This window comes from Coturnix japonica, chromosome 1 (genome assembly GCF_001577835.2).
Source record: "Coturnix japonica isolate 7356 chromosome 1, Coturnix japonica 2.1, whole genome shotgun sequence".
Lineage (NCBI taxonomy): Eukaryota > Metazoa > Chordata > Aves > Galliformes > Phasianidae > Coturnix > Coturnix japonica.
Window position 1 is genome coordinate 31,345,105 of NC_029516.1, and position 23,076 is coordinate 31,368,180.

The following is a 23,076-nucleotide window of genomic DNA, read 5'->3' on the forward strand; positions in this document are numbered from 1 at the left end:
ATTTTCACGTGAGACTGCAATTTCCTGTAGCAAAGGTGCCATTTGGAGTAGTGGGCCAGTGCAACATTTGCTAGTACTAATGAGAAGACACTTCAAGTTTTTAGGGACCACGTTCCTGTTTTTAGGACAGTCAAAGCTGAATGACACGTGCACTCTACCTTCCCACTCTGTGTGGAGGGAGATACAGCACAACAAAGTGCTTATCTAGGTCCCCATGTGGAAGATTAGACAACCTTAGTGGACACTTCCTACTGAGCCCTTCGTGCTCAGTGGCCAAGGACATGTTGATGGTCTGCTTAATCTCTACCCCTGTTAAAAGCACAGCTCAGAAATACTGATGTTTGGAAAGCAGTAGCTCAAAGATGGGCTGAAAAAATACACAGCTTTGAGTATTTTTATAAGAGATCTGATAATGATTCATCTTTTCTCTACACTTCATTCTGATACAAAACTGAAGTTGTAGGAATGGCTGAGGGGTGAATTTAGTATGCAGCAACTACTGACAAATAGGAGGCACTGAAACTTTTCATTTGGTGTTATATAGAAAGAAGTGCCTGTGACAAAAGGACCATTAACTTACTCGACACTCAGTACGAAGAAAACATACTGTCAAAGCCAAAGAACCAGAGTTAAAGAACTATAAAATAAGCTACTGGCTTATATTAAAATTTGCTGAATCACAGGAATACTGATGACTTTAGCTGCCAATAAGCATTTAAATCCACAAGGATGTACTATTTCTGTTAAAGATGTTTGCCAATAGGAAAAAAAGCAAACAAACCAGGAATAATTCAGGCATTTCTTGGCTGCTAACCTATTCTCCGTAACTCTCTAATCAATCTCTGTAACTTATTCCTCCAGGTTTAATGTATGCATAATGAACTCATGGCAAAGAGGAATGAAGACAGATGCATTCATTTGCATGAACTAACTTATTATATAGTCAAGGTTGCTGGGGAAATCACTGCAGTGAAACAGTAAAATGCACAGCTGCAAGAATATACCTAAGTGAATTCATCCTTTGTTTAAATTGCCAGTGTATACCACAATTATCACAGAAAGCGAATGGGCACCGTATGAGCACATATTAATATTGTATGTATTAGACTGTGATCAGGCACTGAGCAGCCACAATTGTCACTACCTCACCTGAGAAGACTGGTGCTCAAAATCTTTTTCTTTCTATTACTGCACTGCTCAATTGCTTTCCAAAATGGTGGTAGGTTCAGTCACATGACTAAGGCAATCATGAATGCATAAATCATACATTGCTTGCATGATCCAGATACAACATCAAATGCATTAACCTAAAATAGCTGGATTCCCTAACATCCATTTCCAGCATCTTTATTGCAAAAAAAAAGCACCATGATTTAAATGTTAGGGATAGAAGAAAAAAAAGGGGGGGGGAGAAGGAGTATTTTTTTTCTGTGTCAGATTAACACCTGGACAATAACAAATGCTTTAATTTGCTTTCTTTTAATTCATTAGTTACTGTCAAATAAACTGACCAGAGGTCTAATTACAGACTCAAATTTCACAGATATAAAAATCCTTGTGGATGTGGCTCCAGTCCTTAACTTGCATCAGGTACTCAGATTTAAGAGTTTGTTTTATCCCAGACCAACAGCCTGTGCTACAGTTTGGACATACATATGAAGGATACCATATGACAAGCGTGCAGCCACATTTCATGTTTCCGCCATTTTGACAACATTATTTACCTTAGCACAGTTAATTACAGTGCATCGTGCCAATTTTAATGCACCTTATGGGGCTCAGATTCATGCCAACAAAAACGTCTGCCATGCTAGAATCTGTTTTTAATCATAAGCATGCAGTAATTAGTTCATTACAAGGGACAGAAAGATCAGCAATCATGTATGGGTATCATTCATTCTTTCCCCCCTTGTTTTAGCAAAGTCTAGAGTAGGTGATTTTCAGACTACTACAGGTCAGTGCAATCAGTGTGTTCTTCCCGAGTGAAGAACCACAATAGATGATAACTTATACATAAGAAGCAGCCTGCACGTAACTTCCCACTCCTTCCAGCTCACAATGGACTTAAGATACCCGCCAATGTAACAGCCACCATGTGGTAAGAATATCTGGTAACATTTAGATATTACAGTGTTTTATAAATATATATGCATTGGAAGAATACATGACATGATGTCTTCTGGTCCCCAGGTCTCAATTATTGGTCAAAGTTATTTTTTCAGCGTTGCAAATGCATTGAAATTTGCACTGGATCAGCACCTAAAATGTTCTAGAATCAGCTCCAACTTTCTCTGTACAGAAAACAGTTACAATAAAATGTACTCACAGCTTGTCAAAAATATTCAGTCTCCAGGCACTGTTAGTACAGACCAGGAAAAGTGAATCCTACTGTTCATTACAATCATGTTCAGCTAATATCCCAGCTGGCTTACTTAAACAGTTTGCCTATTATTTTCAGTGGTGTGGGGTTAAATAAGTCAAGCTCCATGATTTTTACTGCATTCCCATCCACTATCTGCTCTCTGCTGCACCATTACCTTTAGTTAGCGTTTAAGGAATAAAACTCCTGGATTTTAATGGACTCATTACAGGTTCATAGCGTCCTTAACATAAAGTTACAGAAACACCTTACTGGGCATCTGGTTTTGTGGCTACAAGTTCCTAATGACATTCAAATACACTTGCTACCTTTTTAAATTTTCAGTTCCAAAACGAATAATGATATATCATAACCCAATCTGAAAAGTTTATATAGATTTTGTCTACACTGCTACAGTCTTGGTTTCATGACAGGATTTCCCTATGTGTCCTCTTATCAGTTTTTACTTTTCACTTTTGTTTACAGAGCAATGCTCTTGGCATCCATATTCACAGTATATAATCAAATATGAACACTCCTGGTTTACAGTGATACCTAGAATTCAGTTTCAGCACGTCATGCTCTTTTCTATAACATTGGGTTTTTACTACCACTGAGGTCAATGCTCATTTTCCGTATCATTTATCTGACAAGTATTTGGGGTCACAATGTCATTCTAAGATGGGAAGAAAGTCTTGACAGAATCCTTTCTCACAGTTAACTATTAAGATGGCCTGATTTGCTTCACTGATAAAATTAATCAGCACTGAAAATCGGCACTTGTTCCTGCCTGGATTGATATTCACTGTCCTTCCACCAGCGTTTTCTGTGGATAAAAGCATTGAAAGCACTGTCTATTTCAGCTTCATTCTTATTTTCTCCTATTAAAATACTCCTTTTATTTTTCTTTCTGTATTCTTTCTGTACTCTTTTCAGCTTGTTAGTAAGTGAGACTTTTCTGAAGAGCCTGCGTGTGTTTCTCCACACGACATCAGTAGATTCCCAAGAACATGGAATTTGGACAAGGATAATAAATAAAGAAGATAAACATCTGCATTCTACTACCTTGTATTTCACATAGGAAGTTAATAAAGTCTGCCACTCCTGTAATATAAGAGATGTGAATAGATACATGCCAGTAAATTAATTATGAAATTAATGCAGACATTAGGATTTGGGAGACCTGTCAGGTGATCAAAGCCCCCACTGGGCAGAATAATACAAACTATGACTATATAAAAAAGCAGTTTTACACAGATTCCTTAGGACATTTTTGTATTTAGTAGTTATCACTCAGACGCTTTATCTCCTTCTGAAAGGATGAGAATATTAATAACCAAAGAGAGGGCAGAAGAACCAGAAAAGACTTCTTCAAATAGTTAAGGAAACATGCCTGGGAGCAGCAGATTGGAGAAGCATGATCTGTTTACTTTAACAAGGGGAAGATTAAAAGGTGATTTCATAATGAAGTACCTAAAAGGATGAACTAAATTTCAGTGAAAGATGACTGTAGCACAAATGAGGGGAAGCAGAAACTACACATATTCAACCTGGAAAGAAAAGCAGTGAGGTTAATTGATCACAGAAGGATAAGACGGATCGCAAGCAACTTCAGTAGAATGGATGTTCCTCCAAAGTGTAATTCAAACACAAGATGAAATAGAAGTAAATTCAGAGAAGTTACATATTTTGTATAGATGGTCACCAAGGTCTCTTCTGCCCAACTGACTCCACCTAAATTCACAGCTAAGGATAAAGATAAGATATAAACTGAAAGAATAAGTGCTTTGTCCTTACCACTGCACTTTTAAATACAGCAGAAACAAAACCTAGTTTGTAACAATGCTATCATTAACTTCAGTCTTACAAAAACAGGAAGTACAACTCCTATATTCTGCGCTATGAGGCATAAATGCATATCTTCGTGATCAGGACGATGCATAAGCATCAAAATACATTATCATCTTTGGATACCAAGTGGAGAAAAAGCATGGATATGTTATTTAGCACAGAAGAAAATTAGCAATCACTTCTCCATCGACATGAAATACATTAAACAACACACTAACCAAATGGACACAGAATTCTGTGACAAAAACAAGCAAAAAGGGAAAACATTACATTTCTTTCCCAAGGAGAGTTACTGATACAGTCAAAAAGAAAAAGCAAGTTATTATCTGGATCTGGGATAGTATATTTTGGCGTCACAAAGCTGTTATCTTGGTCGGTGATATATTATCCCCTTGCTATCTCCATTCCCTGAATTTATAATCACTGCAGAAACTGAATGGGAGATTCAGAAAAAAAGAAAAACAAACAGATGAAAAGCACACATTAAATCCTGTAAAGAGGAATCAGAAAATAAACTAGGAATGTCATTAAAGAGACAAAATATCTATGGTGTACCAATAAAAGAACCTAACAAATGAAAATGATAAAAAATATTCTCAACTTCTCTCTGCTGGATCAGAAAACACACCATCTAGTCTTTTTCTGTATTGGAAAGCAAGCAAAGGAGACTGAGAGCTTGGCTGTTCCATACTGTCCTGTCAGTTTGCCAACATTTAGCACTGTGATAATGGAGGCTACTCTGCTCTTTGGTGTTTGTAGGAATTATTTGTGAAACTCTTGCTGATTAATTTGTTTGAATCCTTTACAATCTGGTGACTCCATCTGCATGCAGAGGTTTGCTGCTTACTCCCCCTGTCTGGTGATGACCCACGAGGATTGTCTCAAACCATACGATGTAGAAATCAGTTTTTCTGTTGAACCCACATTTTTGCAGTATTGACAGGGTTGGTAATAATTTACAGGATAATATCTAAATAGATTTCTACTTAAGTGAAAATGATAGCGCATGAAAAGTTTCTAACACATTTCCTAAATTTAGAATATATTGAGGAAGCTGAGCATCCTCATGGACTTTTCTCTTCATATAATATTATTTTTCTTAAGACAGCCCCCCTCCATTCCCGCTCCTCTTCAAAACCCCAACCTTGCTATCATACGCAGATATAGCAGTGTTCAAGAAGTCAGTATCAAGCGTTAGGTACTCAGTTACCTAAACAAAAGAAACTGGCATCTGCAAATGGCTGTTCCACAAGAGGCTGCCAAAGTCAAGTTTCACAACTTCTTGGTGGACAACAGAAATTATTGGGATTGATGTGTCTTGTGTTCAGCCACTGACTGTGATCATGTGTACATGAGTGCACATCTGTGTGCCACCTGTGCACATGGTTACACATCTCACTGGGCTTGTCCCCTCTTACCATGAGCGCATTAAGGAGCGCATGGCTTTCTATCCGTTCACCGTTTCCTAGTTTCTCCCTCCTCACAAGGCTTCTTCAGCCTGCTTTCTCTTCCAACTGTAGCCTTTAAAGGAGAATAAATTTTTCAACAGATATTACCGACCCTCTTAGTGAAGTGAATGAAGTCAAGCATCACAAGGATGCTTTTCCTGTGTGGATTCATGAAGCAAGCTGAAGTCATGCAGGAAAACCACCAGGAGATGGCACCCCCAACCCCAGGAGATGCCCTGAAGCTTCCCAACATATTTTCAGTCAGAAATGGGTAAGGGCCTCAAGTTACAGCAGGGGAGGTTCAGGTTGGAGAAGGAGAGGTGAGGCGTTGGCACAGGTTGTCCAGAATGGTCGTGGAGTCAACGACCCTGGAGGTGTTCAAGTTACATAGAAATGTGGTGGGCACGTGTTTTGTGGGCACGGTGGTGTTGGGCTGAAGGTTGGATGAGATGAACTTACTGGTCTTTTGAAACCTTAATGACTCTATTGACTTAATATATGACTATAATCTATTGATTTAATATGACTTAATGACTAACAGTAGAGCACATGCAAAGGATGGTGAAGAAACACATCTGTTGAATATAGAACTACTCTATCAAAATTGCCATCTCTACCCCCAAATGTGCACATATAGTATATGTACAGAGGTAAAGAGTGGTGAGAGTTATTTACAATGTTTTTGGAGACTCTGTATTGGGTTTTATCTTTGTCATACTACAAGTAGCTAAAAAAAATTGCTGAGAAAAACTGCTGCAGGAATAATTAAGTAAATTATATTTTGAAAGCCTGAAGCTTGGTAAAATTAGATACAACTAAACCCAAATATGCATAAATGAAGGTGTTCAGTACCATCAGCTACAAAACTGTTACTGACTGCACCCATAATCAAAATTTATATGAAACCACAAATATTCTGAAGATATTTATCTTCTCAGACACCATCACAGTTTCATATCAGCTGGATATTTCAAAAAGTGCATTTTTCTCATTATTGCCACTATTGCACTTTCTTTCTCATTTATCATGAGATGAATGAAATTAGATCTCTCTTCTAATCCCTTTCAGTATTGAGAAGCATTAGCGTGGTAATGTAATTGTTGCTCAGTAAATAAATTTTATAAATAAATCAACAGAAATCTTGTTTAGGTAAGAACTCAGTGGGCTTTTTTTTATTTTCTGTGAAGGATTTCTTCTGGGTTTATCCGTGCATGAAACATTTACATGATCGACGCATATGAAACCATTCCAACAAAACTATTTTGGTGGAAGGAAGGAGGGCCAAGGAAGACATCATCTCTTTTTCAATATTAAATGTAAAAGCAAATTCGGAAATTTCCAGCGGCAAGGAGAAGCAAAAGAGATGTAGCTCTGCAGATGCTGCACAGCCCATTTGATAAACCTCCAGCAGGTTAAACAAACACTCAGTGAACGGGCAAGACTATAAATGATACAGCAACTGCAGTCTCACATCAAACATGAAAATCAGCAAATGACTTTGCAGATATAATAAACACCTCAAGTGCGGAAAAGCTCACTAGTCTGTGATCTGCATTTCACAGGTCAGAGCACTTGCTTCTCCTAGGAAATGACCCACAATGCTAACCATAATATTTGTGACAACAGAGGTCATCATTAATGGGTTTCTAAATGTTAAGAATATCTCCGGTGGCAAAGCTGAGCTTTCTGTGCCGATTTAAAAAAGCACACAGTAAAAGTGTCTATGAAACAAATGCAAATGGAGGAAAAAGCACTTTTGTAGATGCAAACTTCAACTTCCTACCTCTGCATTTTCTGATGCATAGATGCACATGTACATTACTTTCAGATTTTATTTCTGTAATGAGCTCTTTTTTTTCTTCTACAATGAGAACTACAAAAAAGGAAGGGGATGAATTTGTGGTTGTTTCCTCAGGCAAAATGTGCTTTTTTATCTACAAAACCAGTTAGCCAGAAGACTACTTAACATTCTGGTAAGGAACAAAGGATTAGGCAGATAACGCTGCATCTGTGAAACCTGAGTGCTTATGAAACCTGAGGTGAAAGGCAAGACAGGTTTGCGATGAGGCTGAGGACGGTGATGGGAGTAAGTTACACAATGTTGCTGGAAAAGGTGGCAGTCCCTTGGCAAACCTCTCCAAGGGGCCTATAGCAGAACTGCATCAGAAAGCAGACGGGATCACTTACATCACTGCAGCTTCCCTGGCACTGGAGCCTGGAGGGCACCTACAGAAAGTATGGGATGGGGTAAACTGTAGGCATGAGAACAGCTGATTTGGAACACACACTGTCTTGTCAATGCCATGTTAATCACAGGGGAAAACAAAACTCTAGAGATGGGTCTGCGTGTAGAAAAACTTCCACCAATGGAGATGGATTATCTGTCCATCACCTCTGTTGGTCACCGTGCAGCTGGCTCAGATTGCAACAGCTGGGCTACAGCCAGAAAAATCTGAGAGCCGTTTTCTGTCCTGAGCAATGGTATTAATGAAACTTTTATCCTCATATCACATCACAGGTTTGAATTTTTTATTTAATCCATGTGGATTTCTTTTTCATTTCCTCCTATCTCCCTGTACTTCTTTCTATACTGCTGTATTATTTCTAGGATTATCTTGTAAAAGAAAAATAATACACAGTGTCTATTCTGCTATTACATTACACTGTACAGACCTTTTTCTTGTTTAAATTGTAGCGTACCACACTCACACATTATATTCAGCTAGTGCAGTTTTATACTAGCAGCTCAAGCAAGTCATAAAGGTATCACATGTTCTGGCTCTATCTAACCTACACGGGATCCTGGCATTACATATAATTTAACACAATTATTTTTTTTTTCTCATAGCAAGGTATTCTTGTTTTCAGGGTTAAACTGATATTTCTGCGTGTTACCACAGAACTAAAACCATACCAAGGAAAGTCCTGAGGTCTTTTAAATTCTTTGGTTTCCAGCTGACCTACATCTGAGCTAATGGGTTGAGGGCAGCAGAGAAATCCCTCAGGAGAGCCACATTTGGTATAGCCTGAGACACAACGCGAACATTTTGCTGCACAGCAGGCTGGGGGTCAGGGAGGAGGAACATGGCATTCTTCTGTGTTTTTATCAACAGATGATGGGACCTGAATGTGTTCAGAGCCAATGGACAGAGCAAACTGTGTTGCTCCTTTCATCTGCAACACATACTGTATATCTGAACATCACAGAGGCTGAAAATTCCCAGGGTGTTAATTACTGCTGTTACTACAATAATTTATTATGTCATTATTTCTCCTAGGAATATTTTGTGTTCTAAGTCATTACAGAGGATGCTACATCATGCAATAATTTTCTTTTCTTTTTTTTTTTGGTAGCAGCTCTGTAAATATCATCCTTGCAAGGCATTTTATGATTTTTTTGCTTGCATGTGCTCCATTCCAGCTCAGTAGTTCACAATTCAGCACACAGCAAAATTAAGTTTGTTAACATTTCATATTTACACTCAAATTCTGTCACCAAAAATGAGGCTGCAAGACTGATAATAATGGAGATAGAAGAGCTGGAGCAGTGGATTCACCCAGGGCTGCATATCCATTCTGTGTTTCCCCTTCAGCTGGATGGTGAGCTCTGTTTTTGAGATCAAACACAGCACCAAAATAGGAAAGCTGTACTATATAGCATGCTTCAAAGAATCAGGTACACTGGCAAGAGGGTGCACTACTCATGTATGTACAAAGGAACTGAAAAATCTGGTCAGTTTAGTTTCAGGCTTCAAAGTCTTGACAATTTTCCTTCAGAGCAGAGTGACCTACTTTAACAACCGACCCGTTAATGCAACTGTGCAACTGCGTACATGCAAATGATTAATAATCATCATCATATCTCAGAGAGGAACATGGGCTCCCATGGTGGAGAAAACATCAGTGGAATACTTTATAACACCCAGTTGGACTTTCCTGCAGGGTTGGTATGTACTCTCACTATAAAAACAATCTGCCTGTTCAGCAGAGCAGACATCGCTGTGGGGTAGGAGGATGCTGGGTGAGCTGCGGGTGGGTGCAGCAGCTCCGGGGGTCTCAAGGCTGGCTGAGTTGGAACATGAGGGCTTTGTGGGATCAAAGGCAGCGTGGTGAGGGCTCAGACATGAAGGAGCACTGGCTGGGGGTGTAAGCAGTGCAGGAGGCAGGCAGCTGTGCTGTTCTGTCTCAGAAAAACAGAAACTTCCTCTGCTTGAGAAATACCCCCACTGTGTCCTCTCTTATTTGGTGCCGATTCATTGAACAGGAGTTTTGTATAGAGAGCGAGAGCCCTAGGGCTGTGCTTTTCCAGCTAGGCCCTAACTCTGGATTCACTTAGTTCCAATGGCCATCCCAGAGCACAACGTGTACTAAGGCTGTTCTGAGCCCCTGAACACTTCACACTTCTAGAACTCTTCCATAGTGCAGAAGTCTGCATCAGTAGATGCAAGAAGTAAAAATGACTATCTATCCAATCTAATGTCAAATAGATGGGGCAAAAATAAGCTCTTCCCTTAAAAATACTCTTTTGACCCAAGCGAAACCGTTTGCAGAGTTTAACTAAAGCTTCTCATGGTTTCAGCCACCAGAAAAAAAAAAACAACAACATAGAGAAGTTAGAACATTTCAGCTCTTCAAAATTCATTTCATTTTTTTCTAATAAAAACTCCTTAGGATCAATAAGAAGCGCTTACAGAATTGGGCTAAAAACCAAAACTCCTCCTGCTTCAGGTTTTACAAAATATTTTAATCAGCCTCAAACTTATGGTGTCTTTTTTTTCTTACACGTAATTATTTTCATGCCTGTGTGATTCTGCTCTGGGTTTCAGCAAGTGAACTGAAAAGAGACAAATTCAGCAAGCAATTTACACGGCATTAGTGTCGGCAGATTTCTCCATTTTGTCTCAATAGATAAGAAGGCATTGGATTTCAGTCCAGACAGCATGGGAAAAGCCCTCTCCAGACCTGCCCACATTCAGCACCCCAAAAAGGCTCATCTTTAGCTTATGTTTTCACAATGCCATCAGCTTTTGACATTGTATCACTACTGCTGGAATATTTATGCTCTACATAAAGCTCTCACCAGTGGCAGGCAACCACAGGGAAAAACATCCCTGATTCAAGCTCTATTGATCCTGAACTTGCCCAGCGCCAAGCACACATTCAGCCTTTGGCACACCAGTGGTAGCTCAGGAATCCACAGGAACCTTCAGCCATCTAAATGTAGATATCAGCCAATGAGAGCACTAGATACTTCATCTTTAAATGGCAGATGCTTCCAACTGCATCTGTGATACTGAGGGAAAGGTCTCACCAATTAGGTTAAAAACACATTCTTTGTATTCACGTGTCTAACACCAGTCTGGCAGTGATAGTTTCCTGGGTGAGGTGCAGCATGAATCCCCACTGCCCATGTGATATAGGCACAGTAACAAGACAGGTTCATTACATGAGGGTTGCTCTGAAAGTAACAGTGATGACAACACTGACAAATAGCATTTTGTAGCTGAGAATTTGCTCTATCAAGTAAGTGTTATCATGCTCTTTGTATCATTGTAGTTTCCATGGAAATAAATGGGAGGCACTGCTTTCAGACCACACTATGCACACCAGTTAAGTCTAAATTTCAAGGTTCAGAGAAAAAAATACATTTGTTTCTTGTTTTGGCCAAGACTGCTTGTCATGTTGATGCTGACTTAAGCCCTCCTTTTACAATTAAGAAATCCTGACGGCAAATCTAAAATGTTTTGAACAATCATTTATATATAATTACAACACCTTCACATTTGCAAGATTAAGTCCAGGCCTCAAACTGCAATCATATGAATGCCCATAATTTAAATTAACTATAATTTCATCAATTCCGTAAGTCCCTTTGAATGGATCTGTTGCTTGTTGATTTTCTGCCATGTGAAGACATGATAAATATGACATGTACCCTCATCACATGAATAATGTATTCTGCATCTTAAGTGAGCCAGATCTGTGCCAGAGAGAAGCTTAATCCATTCCCTGCTTCTGGGGATGAAAGGAATTAAACTCAGTGCACTGATTTCACAGTTTGTGCTCATTTGACTTTAATTATAAAATGATTATTTCAACCTTTCTTTCTTCTTTTTTTCCTGTAAAATAAACCAAGTCTGAGATCCATGTAACCTCTACAGAATTACGTTGCTTCTTTGTGCATTTGGTCTTTGCTCATCAACATTGCTCTTTCAATACAGTTACACAGGCAAGGATAAAAACAACATATTGGGGTTTACAGCTAATACAGCAGTTTCACACCCCGCAGTGATGAAAGGACTTGCTTTTTTTTCATATCTGGCCAAAAGAAGCAGCACTGGAATCCTCTTAAGTGAATATAAATGTTACAAGAAGGAACCTTCAGCAGGCACAGGGAGATGTCACAATCTTGTGCTACACTGGAAGACTGAGATCACATATCCTGGAAATACATATTCGCTTGCATCTTCTCACAGAATATTTAAATGTGTGCAAACCAAAGGGTAGGATAATTTACCTTAAGAAAAAGAAGAAAAAAAAAGAAGATTTCTCCTGGCTGTAATGACCAGAACATTCCTTGGGAATAGGGCAGGACATCTGCAGTCCGTGTCTCAGGAATGACAGAACATCAAGTGACTTGGACAGTTATGTTGCCAAAGGTACTGCCAGGACTCAAGCCAGAAAAAAAAACACCTTGGGAATGTAATATTGAATCAGGCAGGTGTCTGGGGGAAATAGCACTGAATGCTTTCCATATCGCATATACCCTCCATGCAAGGATTACTGACATTAATTCCTGCTGACATCTCTCCATCCAAGTTTAGAAGAATTTACCAGAGTCATTGTATAGCACCTTCCCTTACCAAAGTTGTTTAGAGCCGACCTACATACTGTCAGGAGTCAGATCCCGACCCCAAGCAAAACCAAAAGCAGCTGCAATACTTTCTGTCTCAACCTAACGTTACTAGGGAGTACAACTGGTACTCATCCTGCTACCAGAATGCTTTGGTGGGATGTGTCTGCATCTGTGGCAAAAGAACCAACAGTGTGGATAAACTGCTCACAGACAAGTAAGATTAGATGCTATTTAGAAGGCCAAATTTTCTAAGTGTCAAAAGGGATATAAAAGTTCAGTGGATGTTTCCAGAAACTTTCAGTTAAACTCCTAAGTACTGGTTACTTCACAAAATGCTGCTTAGTTTTATAAAGGTATTCATGCATCTAAATTCACAATATTCCTTGTGCTAGAATGGCAATTCATCAAGGCATGAAAACATTATTATTGCTATTATTTATTATTGCATCAGCTCAATGTCATTTATATAAACATCTTCACAACACTGAAAAGTGAAAAACACACAGAAGAACACACAAAATGACAAACAGTATATCTCAACAAACACTTGTCAGTGTCGCCTCTCTCAAGTAACTGACACACACAGCACACACAGAATCATAGAATGGTTTGAGTTGGAAGGGACCTTTAAGATCATCTAGTTCCAACTCTCCTGCTATAGACAGGGACACCTCCCTCTACACCAGGTTGCTCACAGCCCCATCCAGCCTGGCCCTGAATGACGGCAGGGAAGGGGCATCCACAGCCTCAATGGGCAACCTGTGCCAGTGTCTCACCAGCCTCGCAGTAAGGAATTTCTCCCTGATATCACATCTAAATCTACCCTCTTCCAATTTAAAACCATTTTCCCTGCCCTGTTGCTACCTGCCCTTGTAAGAAGTCCCATCCCGGCTTTCCTGCAGGCCCCTTTCAGGTACTAGAAGGTTGCTATGAGGTCTTGTCAAAGCCTCCTATTATACACATAAACACTACAATTCCAGAATATGAGGTTAATCTTTTAAGAACGTAAGAACGTCAGAAATATTCATTTTGAGCAATAGTAAGTCATCCAACTCTCCTAACTCTCTCACACATGTACACTTACATTTGCACACAGGGCATCTGTACAATCTGTACTTTGGCCCTTCAGAAACAATTCAGTTACTGTGATGAGATCTGAGCCTGGAAATGATAGAAGTCTGAGCTCCATCCCTTGTATCTATAACCTCTGAGAAGTATGTGTGACTTTGTTCAATAATAAGGCCACAGAGTGCACAGAATATGATTATTATTCATTAGAAGGTGGGTGACATGACCTTATAGTTTCTGATTTCTGTTGCCATATGTCTTCCCTTCCATTTGGAGGCTACTGTTCTTGAGGTGAGAATGGCAACATCAGTTATTCCGCCTGTGCACAACCTTTGTCAGTGTTCATTCGTTTTCATTAGCCAATTCCTAAATTCTTCTTAAGGTGAAAACTCCCTTATATTCCTGCACAGTACATATAATATTGCTGTTCATGGGCACATTGTGCAGACTCATTTGAAGTAATTAAAAGACACAGAGGCTTGAATATCCCATTGATCTGGTGGCTCCAGCTCTGTGTGAGTGTATGACAGAATCCACAAGGATGATGTATGTATGGCACAAAACCACACACAGATTCGACTTCTGACAGCATTCAGGATTGGAAATATGAGCCAAACTCCCTACATCACTGAAGACAGATATAAAAGAACAGATTTCTCAGGGCCTGTGATGAAAGGACTGTTGCGATCAACATGTGAAATGTGCTGCAAAGGGCAGATGCAGAGATGTTCCTCATACTGCAAGCCCCAGGGAATTTAACCATGTAAACTCTTACAGTTCCAGTGGAACCTTCCTAACAAAGTACTTACTGGCACTTATACTTCATTTGCTTTTTATAACGAGTTTAAGTTTGATTAGTATTACTTTGCTGTTCACAAACCACATGTTATAAAAAGCAAAGCAAGTCTTACCTGGAATACTCTGTCTCCTCACAGACAGTGCTCCATCAGGTGTCCTTGTCTGGTTTGCAGACTTTGTGTAAGGACTCTCATCTAAACAGAAACAAGCAAAGTTGCAGTTACTGATAAATACAGTGCTAAAAACAACAGAATTTTTTAAAATCTAGTTATTGCGAACTAGCAGTGAAGAGTACAAGAGCTAGATGAGGATGGATATTCTGAATTCTGACTCAATAATCAATGCCATGTCTAGCTTCAAAGATAATGGCTCTGAATAACAGAGCTGAAAGGATGAGGTAAAGCTCAGATCAGAGACAATGGTTTGTTGATGACAGCCTAGATATACAAAGCCCTTTTCAGTCTTGAAGTAAATATAGAAACTTTCATTTTCCTCACGTTAAGAAGCTTCACGTGTCAAAGACTTCAGTGAGAGAAGGCCCTTCCCTATTCAGAAGTATTTTCAGAACCTTTTGAATATTCTGGCTGTAGAGATGCCCTCCTTTTCTTTTGGGATCTGACATGGGACACTTCATTTTTCATACTAACAACTGATTGGAGAGAATATCAGAAAGCAGTTGCCCAATAGACCAAGCATGTCTGAATGAAGCATGATGAACAGCACTGTAGCAGCCTGTGCCAAAGCAGGAGGTTCTGTTCTCCAGCTGGTCAACATGGAGACATCAGAGGCTGCTGCTGGTGGGCAAAGCAGATGAGCTGTCTATTATAGGCAGCATGAGGCAGAGGTGAGGCACTTGTGCATCCCCCCTCCAGAGTGGCCATGAGGAAAACCATCAGCCAAATATTTTTCCTTCATGGACCAATAAGTTTATAATATGTGCATTAATGTGGATACAGAAACAAGAAAGCTGAATGAGGTTTTTGTTTTATTTTAAAGGCAAAACATTTTTGCAAGGCCACGTATGTTGACATACATAAATGCAGCAAGTAACAAAGATCATATACCGGTGAAATATTTCAATAGACAGATATCATTGTTTTCTCTACAGGAAATGAACTGCCATTGCTTTGGGATTATATTGTTACAAGGAGAAAAAGTAACAGGTTTGGTTATACTGCATGTTAATACAAGCTTGAAGAAAATAAAGCTGTCAGCTACCTGATGTACAGCAGAATGAAAGAATATTAGCGCAGACACAGCTACAGAAGTTAAGAAAAAGGCAGACATATAAGTGGAAAATCTAATATTGTAGCATATGCAGTATATACATATCCTTATGGAAGTTAGAAAGAAAAAGGAAAGAAAGAATGAAAGAAGTGAACAAGAGGTTCTAAAGAAGCAGGATCATCTCTTTTCTGCCACAGAAGAGGCACAGCTGAGCTAGGACTCAAGCTAAGGGTCTCTGAACAGCGTAACTAGCTCCTATCAATACCAAAAATTGGGATCATCAATAACGTGACTGAGGTGTCACACATATTATTCTTCATTCACAGGCAGTGAATGTGACAGCAGATACTGCGAGACATGCATTTTTCTGTTAAAAAGTGGACAGGAAACATAATACAGTTTCTGAGGAACTGATGGATGGTGATGATGTTTGGGCCTTATTTGCATGCGTGTCCTCCCTATGAAAAAATCTATCAACTCATGGAACAAACAGCTTTCTTCTACTCAGATCTGTACATTTGCATTATTTTCATCAGATTGGAGAGAGGGTAGAAAGGAGAGATGAACGTCCACAACAAGACCTTTTCCACTGAATCTTTGTCAGGAGTAAATGAATAAATCAGCTGCAATCTTTTGCTGGAATAGAATTTTCCCCAAAGTGCTCTATAGTGGGAGTATACGTGGTTATCCCAAGTTCAGAAAGAAGGACGAGCCTGCAAATCTTTCTGGTTAATGGCACCAGGGAGGGAAGATGAGTGTGCATTCAAATTACTTGCAAGGCAGCAGGAACAAAAAGTCTTGTATTTTGCATGTAGTAACTGGCAAGTATGAAAGACAGCTCAGACTCCTTATTTGTGGGTGCTGGCATTTAGGTTTAGCACTGAAAACTTGTCAGGTATTTCTGTGGTTTATATACTGTTAGATACTGTAGGGATGTAATTAAGTTACGTTTTTTAACCTGTCTATAGATTTCCACAGCAAACAAAGTGGCATAAGAGATTGCTTCATAAACTTTTGAACCCCATTAACACAACATATGTCCAATTATTACAGAGGAAAAACAACGAGTTATTGCCTCACTGGTGGGTGGGGAAGTTTCACTTTGCTGTAAGTCCCAAAGACAGGAAAAAATTATCTTTCAGTGCCCGTTTAAGAGCAAAATCACAATGTGAAATAATGAGAAATCACTGAATAGAAGTCGCAGAAACAAAGGAAAACAAATACAACTAACTGAAGAAGGAATACAAGCACTGCCATTATTTGAGACAGAAGATTACTATAAATATAGATGCACAAGTAGATACCATCCTAAAGAAGAGAATACAGTAAAGAGACAAGAAAGCCCTGGTAGTCCTGAAATGCCAGACACCATCATACTGTCAAAAAAGGATAAATTTGTTTGTCTGCATTAGCAAAGTTATTTGTATGGCAACAAGAGTTTACAAATCAAATCATAACTTATGCCCCATCTGCTGGAGGGGACCATCCTTGGCAGGGAAGATTTTTGCAAACATGCAAAAACACCTCCTGGTATCATTGCTTGGAGGGCTTTCTTCAAATGCTCTGTGATTCCAGCATCACCCTCTACAGCACAGACTCCCTTGAGATGAAACTCAACCCAGTGAGCCAATACACTAAAAAAGTAAAGGAGAAGAGTGTGAAGCATGCCCTAGAGGGAGATAGCAACTTGGAATTAGGTAAAGGTGAGATATATGTAAGAAGCCACCTACACAAAGTGGACGAGGAAATAGGATACATTCAGAAGCATAAATCTTAGCTAGCTACACCACTAGTACTAAAATAATCTGATCACCAGTGGGGAGAGGGCTGTAGCCTGTGACAAACCTTCAGGCTGAGTAGCCTTTCTGCTGGATGCCATAGCCCTGGCTGGGGCCAGCACATGGGGAGCTCCCCACCCCTACTGGCTCCTACAGAAATTGCAATGCTGGGGTTTGTGCTTCCAACCTTGCAAACAGCATAGCTATGTGGATACAGTCCTGGAACTGCATTAATTACATCACTGTTTTTTTTTCTTCTCCCAATTTCTTTTGGCTAAGGAATTGAACAGCCCAGAGTAACCAATTTCTAGTAGTCAGTCGGTCACATCAAGGTGACTGCTATGCCAGCACATCTCTTTGCCTAGTGACTGAAGGAAACAAACCCTCTTATACTGCTAGCAGGTGAGCTCATTTTCCCCTAAAATTTCTAGTTCGTGTATTTTCTGTAGTTGTAAATGTGCAATAGTGAACAAGTTGCCTGCTGTGCTAATTCCTCCAGTTCCTGCTGTAATGCCTTCTGGTTACTGAGATCCAGAACCAGAAAAGTGAAATCGTCAGTTTGGTTTCTCTTTACACTCATCCTCATGAATACAGCAGCTCCAACTACAAGTAACTACAAGTAACAGTGTCTAGCATATCACCCTTTCAAAGCTCTGCACACAGTTCTGCTAATTAAAGACTGCAAAGATAATGATCAAGTGAATAGATAAGCAGTTCCACTGCTTGCAGTTACTTCTGTAGGCCTATTGCTGTTACCTATTGCCTGTGAGGCAGATAAACAACTCTTTGCACTCTCCTGCCAGTTTTTAACCAGCTGGCATCTCTCTCTGTAATTGAATGATTCATTCTTCGAGTCAGGGACCATGCTGTGACCTGTTTACATCATTCTGCATCACTCCTACTACACAGGGGGACCTCTATCCAAGACTAAGGGCTCTATACACTCTAGCAAACCAACAACAATGTAATCCTATAAAGAGGATATATGTGTGTGTTGTCCAGTGTATAAGTGCTTGGGACTGCGCTAGTAAAATGACCATTCGTAATCTTTAGATATTTGCTATATTCAGGTTAATATCCTTTGAACGGTATCAACTGGGGACACATAAGAGGGAACTAGGAAAGTCTAAAGATATTTCCTCAAGAGCTAAGTCCAGGCATTCCGTGTATCAGGAGGTTTACGATCATTGGAACATTTGCGTGTTCCTCAAGAGGGCTGTGAAAGCTATTGACACAAGAATGCTGTTTATAGTTGTAAAGGCTACAAGCACTCTCCCTTGTGCCAGTCTCACAACTAATTGGAGGATCGGAGGAGGCATGTTCAAGTGGTAACTCATGAACCCAGAAAACGTGCCCACATCCTGTGCTACATAACTCTCATTTTTCAAAAGCTTTCTTATTTATGTTTAATTATGGGATAAGCTGTACTTTGCCAAGGGAGAATTTTTTTTAAAGTTTAACTGAGTGTTTCTCAAGCAGACTTCAAACTCAAGCACGTAAATTTGAGATGCTGCATATATGCTCCTTACTGTTCCTTTCCTAAGTATCTCCAATCAGTGTGAGACCCAAGACTTGACAAGAAAGTACACTACAACTTCAGCTTGCTCAGCGTACTGGAGGAGTAGGATTGCCTGCGTGTGCTGTTGCTTGCACTCCTTACGATAACAGGCATCTACGCTAGTAGTGAATCACATACCTATGCAGAGGATGGCGACATACCAAGTTGTAAAGATGATGATTATGGCTGAGAGAACATCCTTGAGAAGATTTGTTTATCAAAAACTAAAAGCACGAACGTCCCACGTACTGCTTCAGGCATTCCTAGATCTGCAATGTCACATTCACACTCAAATCTTCCATATAAAGAAATTACCATATCCACTTCTGAATAAAGAGCATTCTTCATTAAAAGCAACAGATTTACACAAACCCTGCTTGTGCAGCATAAATTATCATACGTTCCCATACTTTACATGTCTGAAACACAACCTAAATGTCACCTTTAAATGGTATAAGATTAGCACTCTCTAAAAGCATTATTTCTGGCTTAATATTGTACCTGTGATAGCTGGTAAATTCTGAGCTACAGCATCCTTTGTTATTCCCACATTCTGCAGCTGGAAACTTTCACAGATAAAAATAAACACGTACCCACTGATGCCTGTAAGTTTAAAATCTGAGGGGCATCCACAGAATCATTCTTCTAAACTCAGATGTTGGAACAGTGACTCAAATCTCAGTCTCACATTTACAGATGAGTACCCAAATTCCCAGCTTCAGTATCATTCCACCTTTCTCCCCCTGATGAGTGTTTTAAGTATGTAATATGAAGTAAATTTAAAGCTCTTCCACAATCAATTTGGAGACTTGAATTGGATGAAGCAGAGAAAATCTGAACTCAAGATCCCCTCAGTAGCCCAATCACTATAAAGGTATAGAAAGCAAAGTCACCAGGATCATTCTAAGAACACCTCCGATCTCACATAAGCTCATCTCTTATATTGCAGACCTTTGTTTCTGGCAAAAATACTTGAACATATTTTCTCTGTTCTGCTAAAAATTCTGAATAATATAATTTTCAGGTAAATCTACAGCAATGGGAAGGGAAAAAAGAATATCATAAGGGAAGCTGGTATATAGTTATCAAATTCTACCATTCACATTGCCCTGTGGCTTCCAGTCACAGTCAGAAGAGAAATATCAACACTAAATTCTTTGAGAAAGCTAACGGACGATATCTGAGAGCTGAATTACATGAAGAATAATACTACTCAGACCTTTTTTTAAATACTTCAAGCATACAAAGTCATTATGTGTCCTAAAACTCTGGTAAGTTTTACAGCACATTGAGGTGTAAGTGTGATCTAAGTTGAACATGCTTGAGAGGATAAAGCAAACAAAATTTGCTGGGAAGGGGAGAGTACTGGGAATTTCCCTTTGGCTGTTGATGGGAGATTTGGCACGAAAGTTTTTAGCTTGGCGTAACTTCATCCTTAGAAACTGCTATTGACAACAACCGAGAAAAAAGTATGTTGGAGTGTGTTTTCCTGTAAATCAAGAACATTCTATAAGATTTGCTTTTAAATAATACAAGAGTCTAGAGCAAAATTAACAACCTGGATTGTTCGTGGTTACCAGGATGTTCTTCCTGCTGCATCAAAGTGGGATGGACTACTAACAGTTGCAAGAAGAGAGAAAATTGGCTAAGTTCTTTCAGTAGAACTATAATGCACAAATTTTTAATGCATACGCTTCATAAAACATCAAAATGTCAACAATCGTCTTAGCCTGTATGCTAATCCTTTCAGACTTGTTACGGAAGCTCCGACCATGAAAGAAAGCATTAATTTCTTCTACTGGTGCAGAGGAATAATGATTTTTCAAGTTCCTTTCACAGCTATGGCTTCAGTCACTTCCAATGAGAATGGATATTTCAAATGGCAATGCCACTTTTCAATGTAATGCTTAGAAATACTGAAAATTTCCTGAGAGCTGTATGTAACAGTCATTAACAAACTAGGCTCTAAGTAGGACAAATATAAATGTATTTAATCTTAATCCTTTCTAATCAAACTCTCTGCTCAGTGCACTCCAGCACTCTTTATTAAGAAAACATAGGGTTTCAAGTGATTCTGTTAGTGGCATAGAATTATGAGAGGGATGAGTTATTGCTGCTCTGGTAATTTCCCTTCCTATATTTAACCGAATACCCCCTTCATTTTCCCACAAACTAAATTTTAACAGCTATAGCAACCAATGAATGACTGTGTTATCCCTGTACAGTGAAAATGTATTCAATTTTATTATACTTTATGTAAATTTAATTATCTTTTTTCTGAATTATACGATTTCTTATCATATTAGCAGCTCAGTTTTAATCTAGAAGCAAGAGTAGGGTACTGTAACTGTTCATAACCGTGAAGCCATTTCCTAAAGATATTTACAACACCTCATCAAGCCTGATGGCTTGAAAAACGATCTAAATATCCTCTAAGTTTGCTTGTCTACAGTTAATTTCCTAAGCCTGTGCTTAGATACCTGAGTGCAAATCCTTGGTCTCCTAACTGGCATCCAAAACACACCATGTCTGCAGACTGCTGGAAACGTGTCCCTAGAGATATTAGCACATGGTGAGATTCACTTCAGTGGATTGTCAAATGAGGAATTCAATGTAAACAATACCTCAACCACAACCTACTTCAAATCTGACAAGTATGTCTTTTTGTTTATACAGCATCAAGTATTTGTTCAGGGACTAAATGGAATGCCATTAAACAATCATTACTGAATCATTATGTGATTTTAGGATTCATTGCAAGTTTCATTCCGTTGTCTTGAGCTTCTGCTTATTGTTTATGGAAATCGTATCATCATTGTGAAATATGGGTGGTTTAATCAGAGCTGCTAGAAACTGAAAAAGTTGGGGAATTTAAAAGGCTTGAAGAAAAAAAAAAGGAAACTCTTTCAGCTCTGAGACAGTTCAGGATTTTTCTGCACATATAACTTCTGTAGATAATCTTACGCTATGTGATGGGGCTGTAAGCCATTCCATTTAAAAGGAGCAGATCCTAAGTGATGCAGATCTTGCTGACAGGAAATGTTTCCAGATATTCAAGCTACACTTTCTGTTCTCATGGTTTGCTGAGAGTGGCGTTTTGGTTCTAGACAGATTTTATGGTCCTTTCTGTTTGTGTATTTGGGAGCATCAGATCTCTCCACATGCTGGCATTGGGTGAAGCAGATCAACACACATCAACTTCCTGGAAAGACACACCTGAAAACTGTTTTCTTTGTGATGCTCTAATTCTTAAGATATTTGATTACTTTGTTTAATGGCGATAAATTCAATTACCTTGTTTAGAAATGCTAAATCAGCGTCCCTTGTAAAACGCAGACCAAATCTCATAGAGAAGCACCAGTGCCAAGACGACGATAAAAATTCCCACAGGTCTCCTTGAGAAGGGAGCTGGGTAAAGGAGCAAGACCTGAACCAAGGCCAAGGGGCAGAAAACCAGACTGCATTAAGGCCTCACCTCATAGAAAACTCTTAGGAACACACACTTTTGAAGCTTAACAGTGACCTTAATGTTACCTTTTATCCTCTCTGCCCTTGGTTCTCTACTCCTGCACATTCTGTCCCCATGCTTCCTTAGCCCAGTGTTGGCTGAAGTCTTCCCTGCAGACTGACTGTTTGAAACTTAAAAAACATAAGTTATGTATGGAACTGCTGTTAGATCCTTTTAAAGCTCTCTGATTTTTTTCCCTTGAGGGAAATAAAATTGCATATTCCTCCTTTGCATCAGTACATAAGTGGATAATAATCTTCTAGGTGTACTCACAGGAAGGACACCTACCACATTCTACCTGTGCAGACCACCATGTAAAGCAGATGAGAAACACCTGTGCAGGCTGCCAGCTCAGCAGTAGTCTGAGATGGCTGGGAAATGAGGATATCAGCTAGGAACTTCTACACTGTGGACGCAGAAGCTATTTGTGTCCGTTTTAAGGAGAAGGCAATGACACGAAGTAACAGCTGAGACAGCAGAGACTGCCACTCAAGCTGCATCAAAAGTACATAAAATACATCACACTTCAGAGAAAACAGGAATTTAGTTTGCTTCTCAGAAAATAGAAATGAGCGAAGTCACAACACTATGTTCAAAGAACAGCATGACATTCAAAGACAAAAGT

At 39.3% G+C, this 23,076-nt stretch overlaps 1 protein-coding gene across 11 annotated transcripts in view; it reads right to left on the reverse strand.

Moving 5' to 3' along the window:
* The window catches only part of GRIP1 (glutamate receptor interacting protein 1), a 275,417-nt gene that overhangs the window by 76,538 nt on the left and 175,803 nt on the right, over positions 1–23,076 (reverse strand). For 10 of the 11 annotated variants that reach the window (XM_015856447.2, XM_015856413.2, XM_032443426.1 and 7 more), the window contains exon 2: positions 14,494–14,574. The exons of the other annotated variant lie outside the window; for it this stretch is intronic. In XM_015856447.2, coding sequence (XP_015711933.1) covers positions 14,494–14,574 — 81 coding nt within the window. The remainder of the gene's footprint in view (positions 1–14,493; positions 14,575–23,076) is intronic. 11 annotated transcript variants of the gene reach the window in all.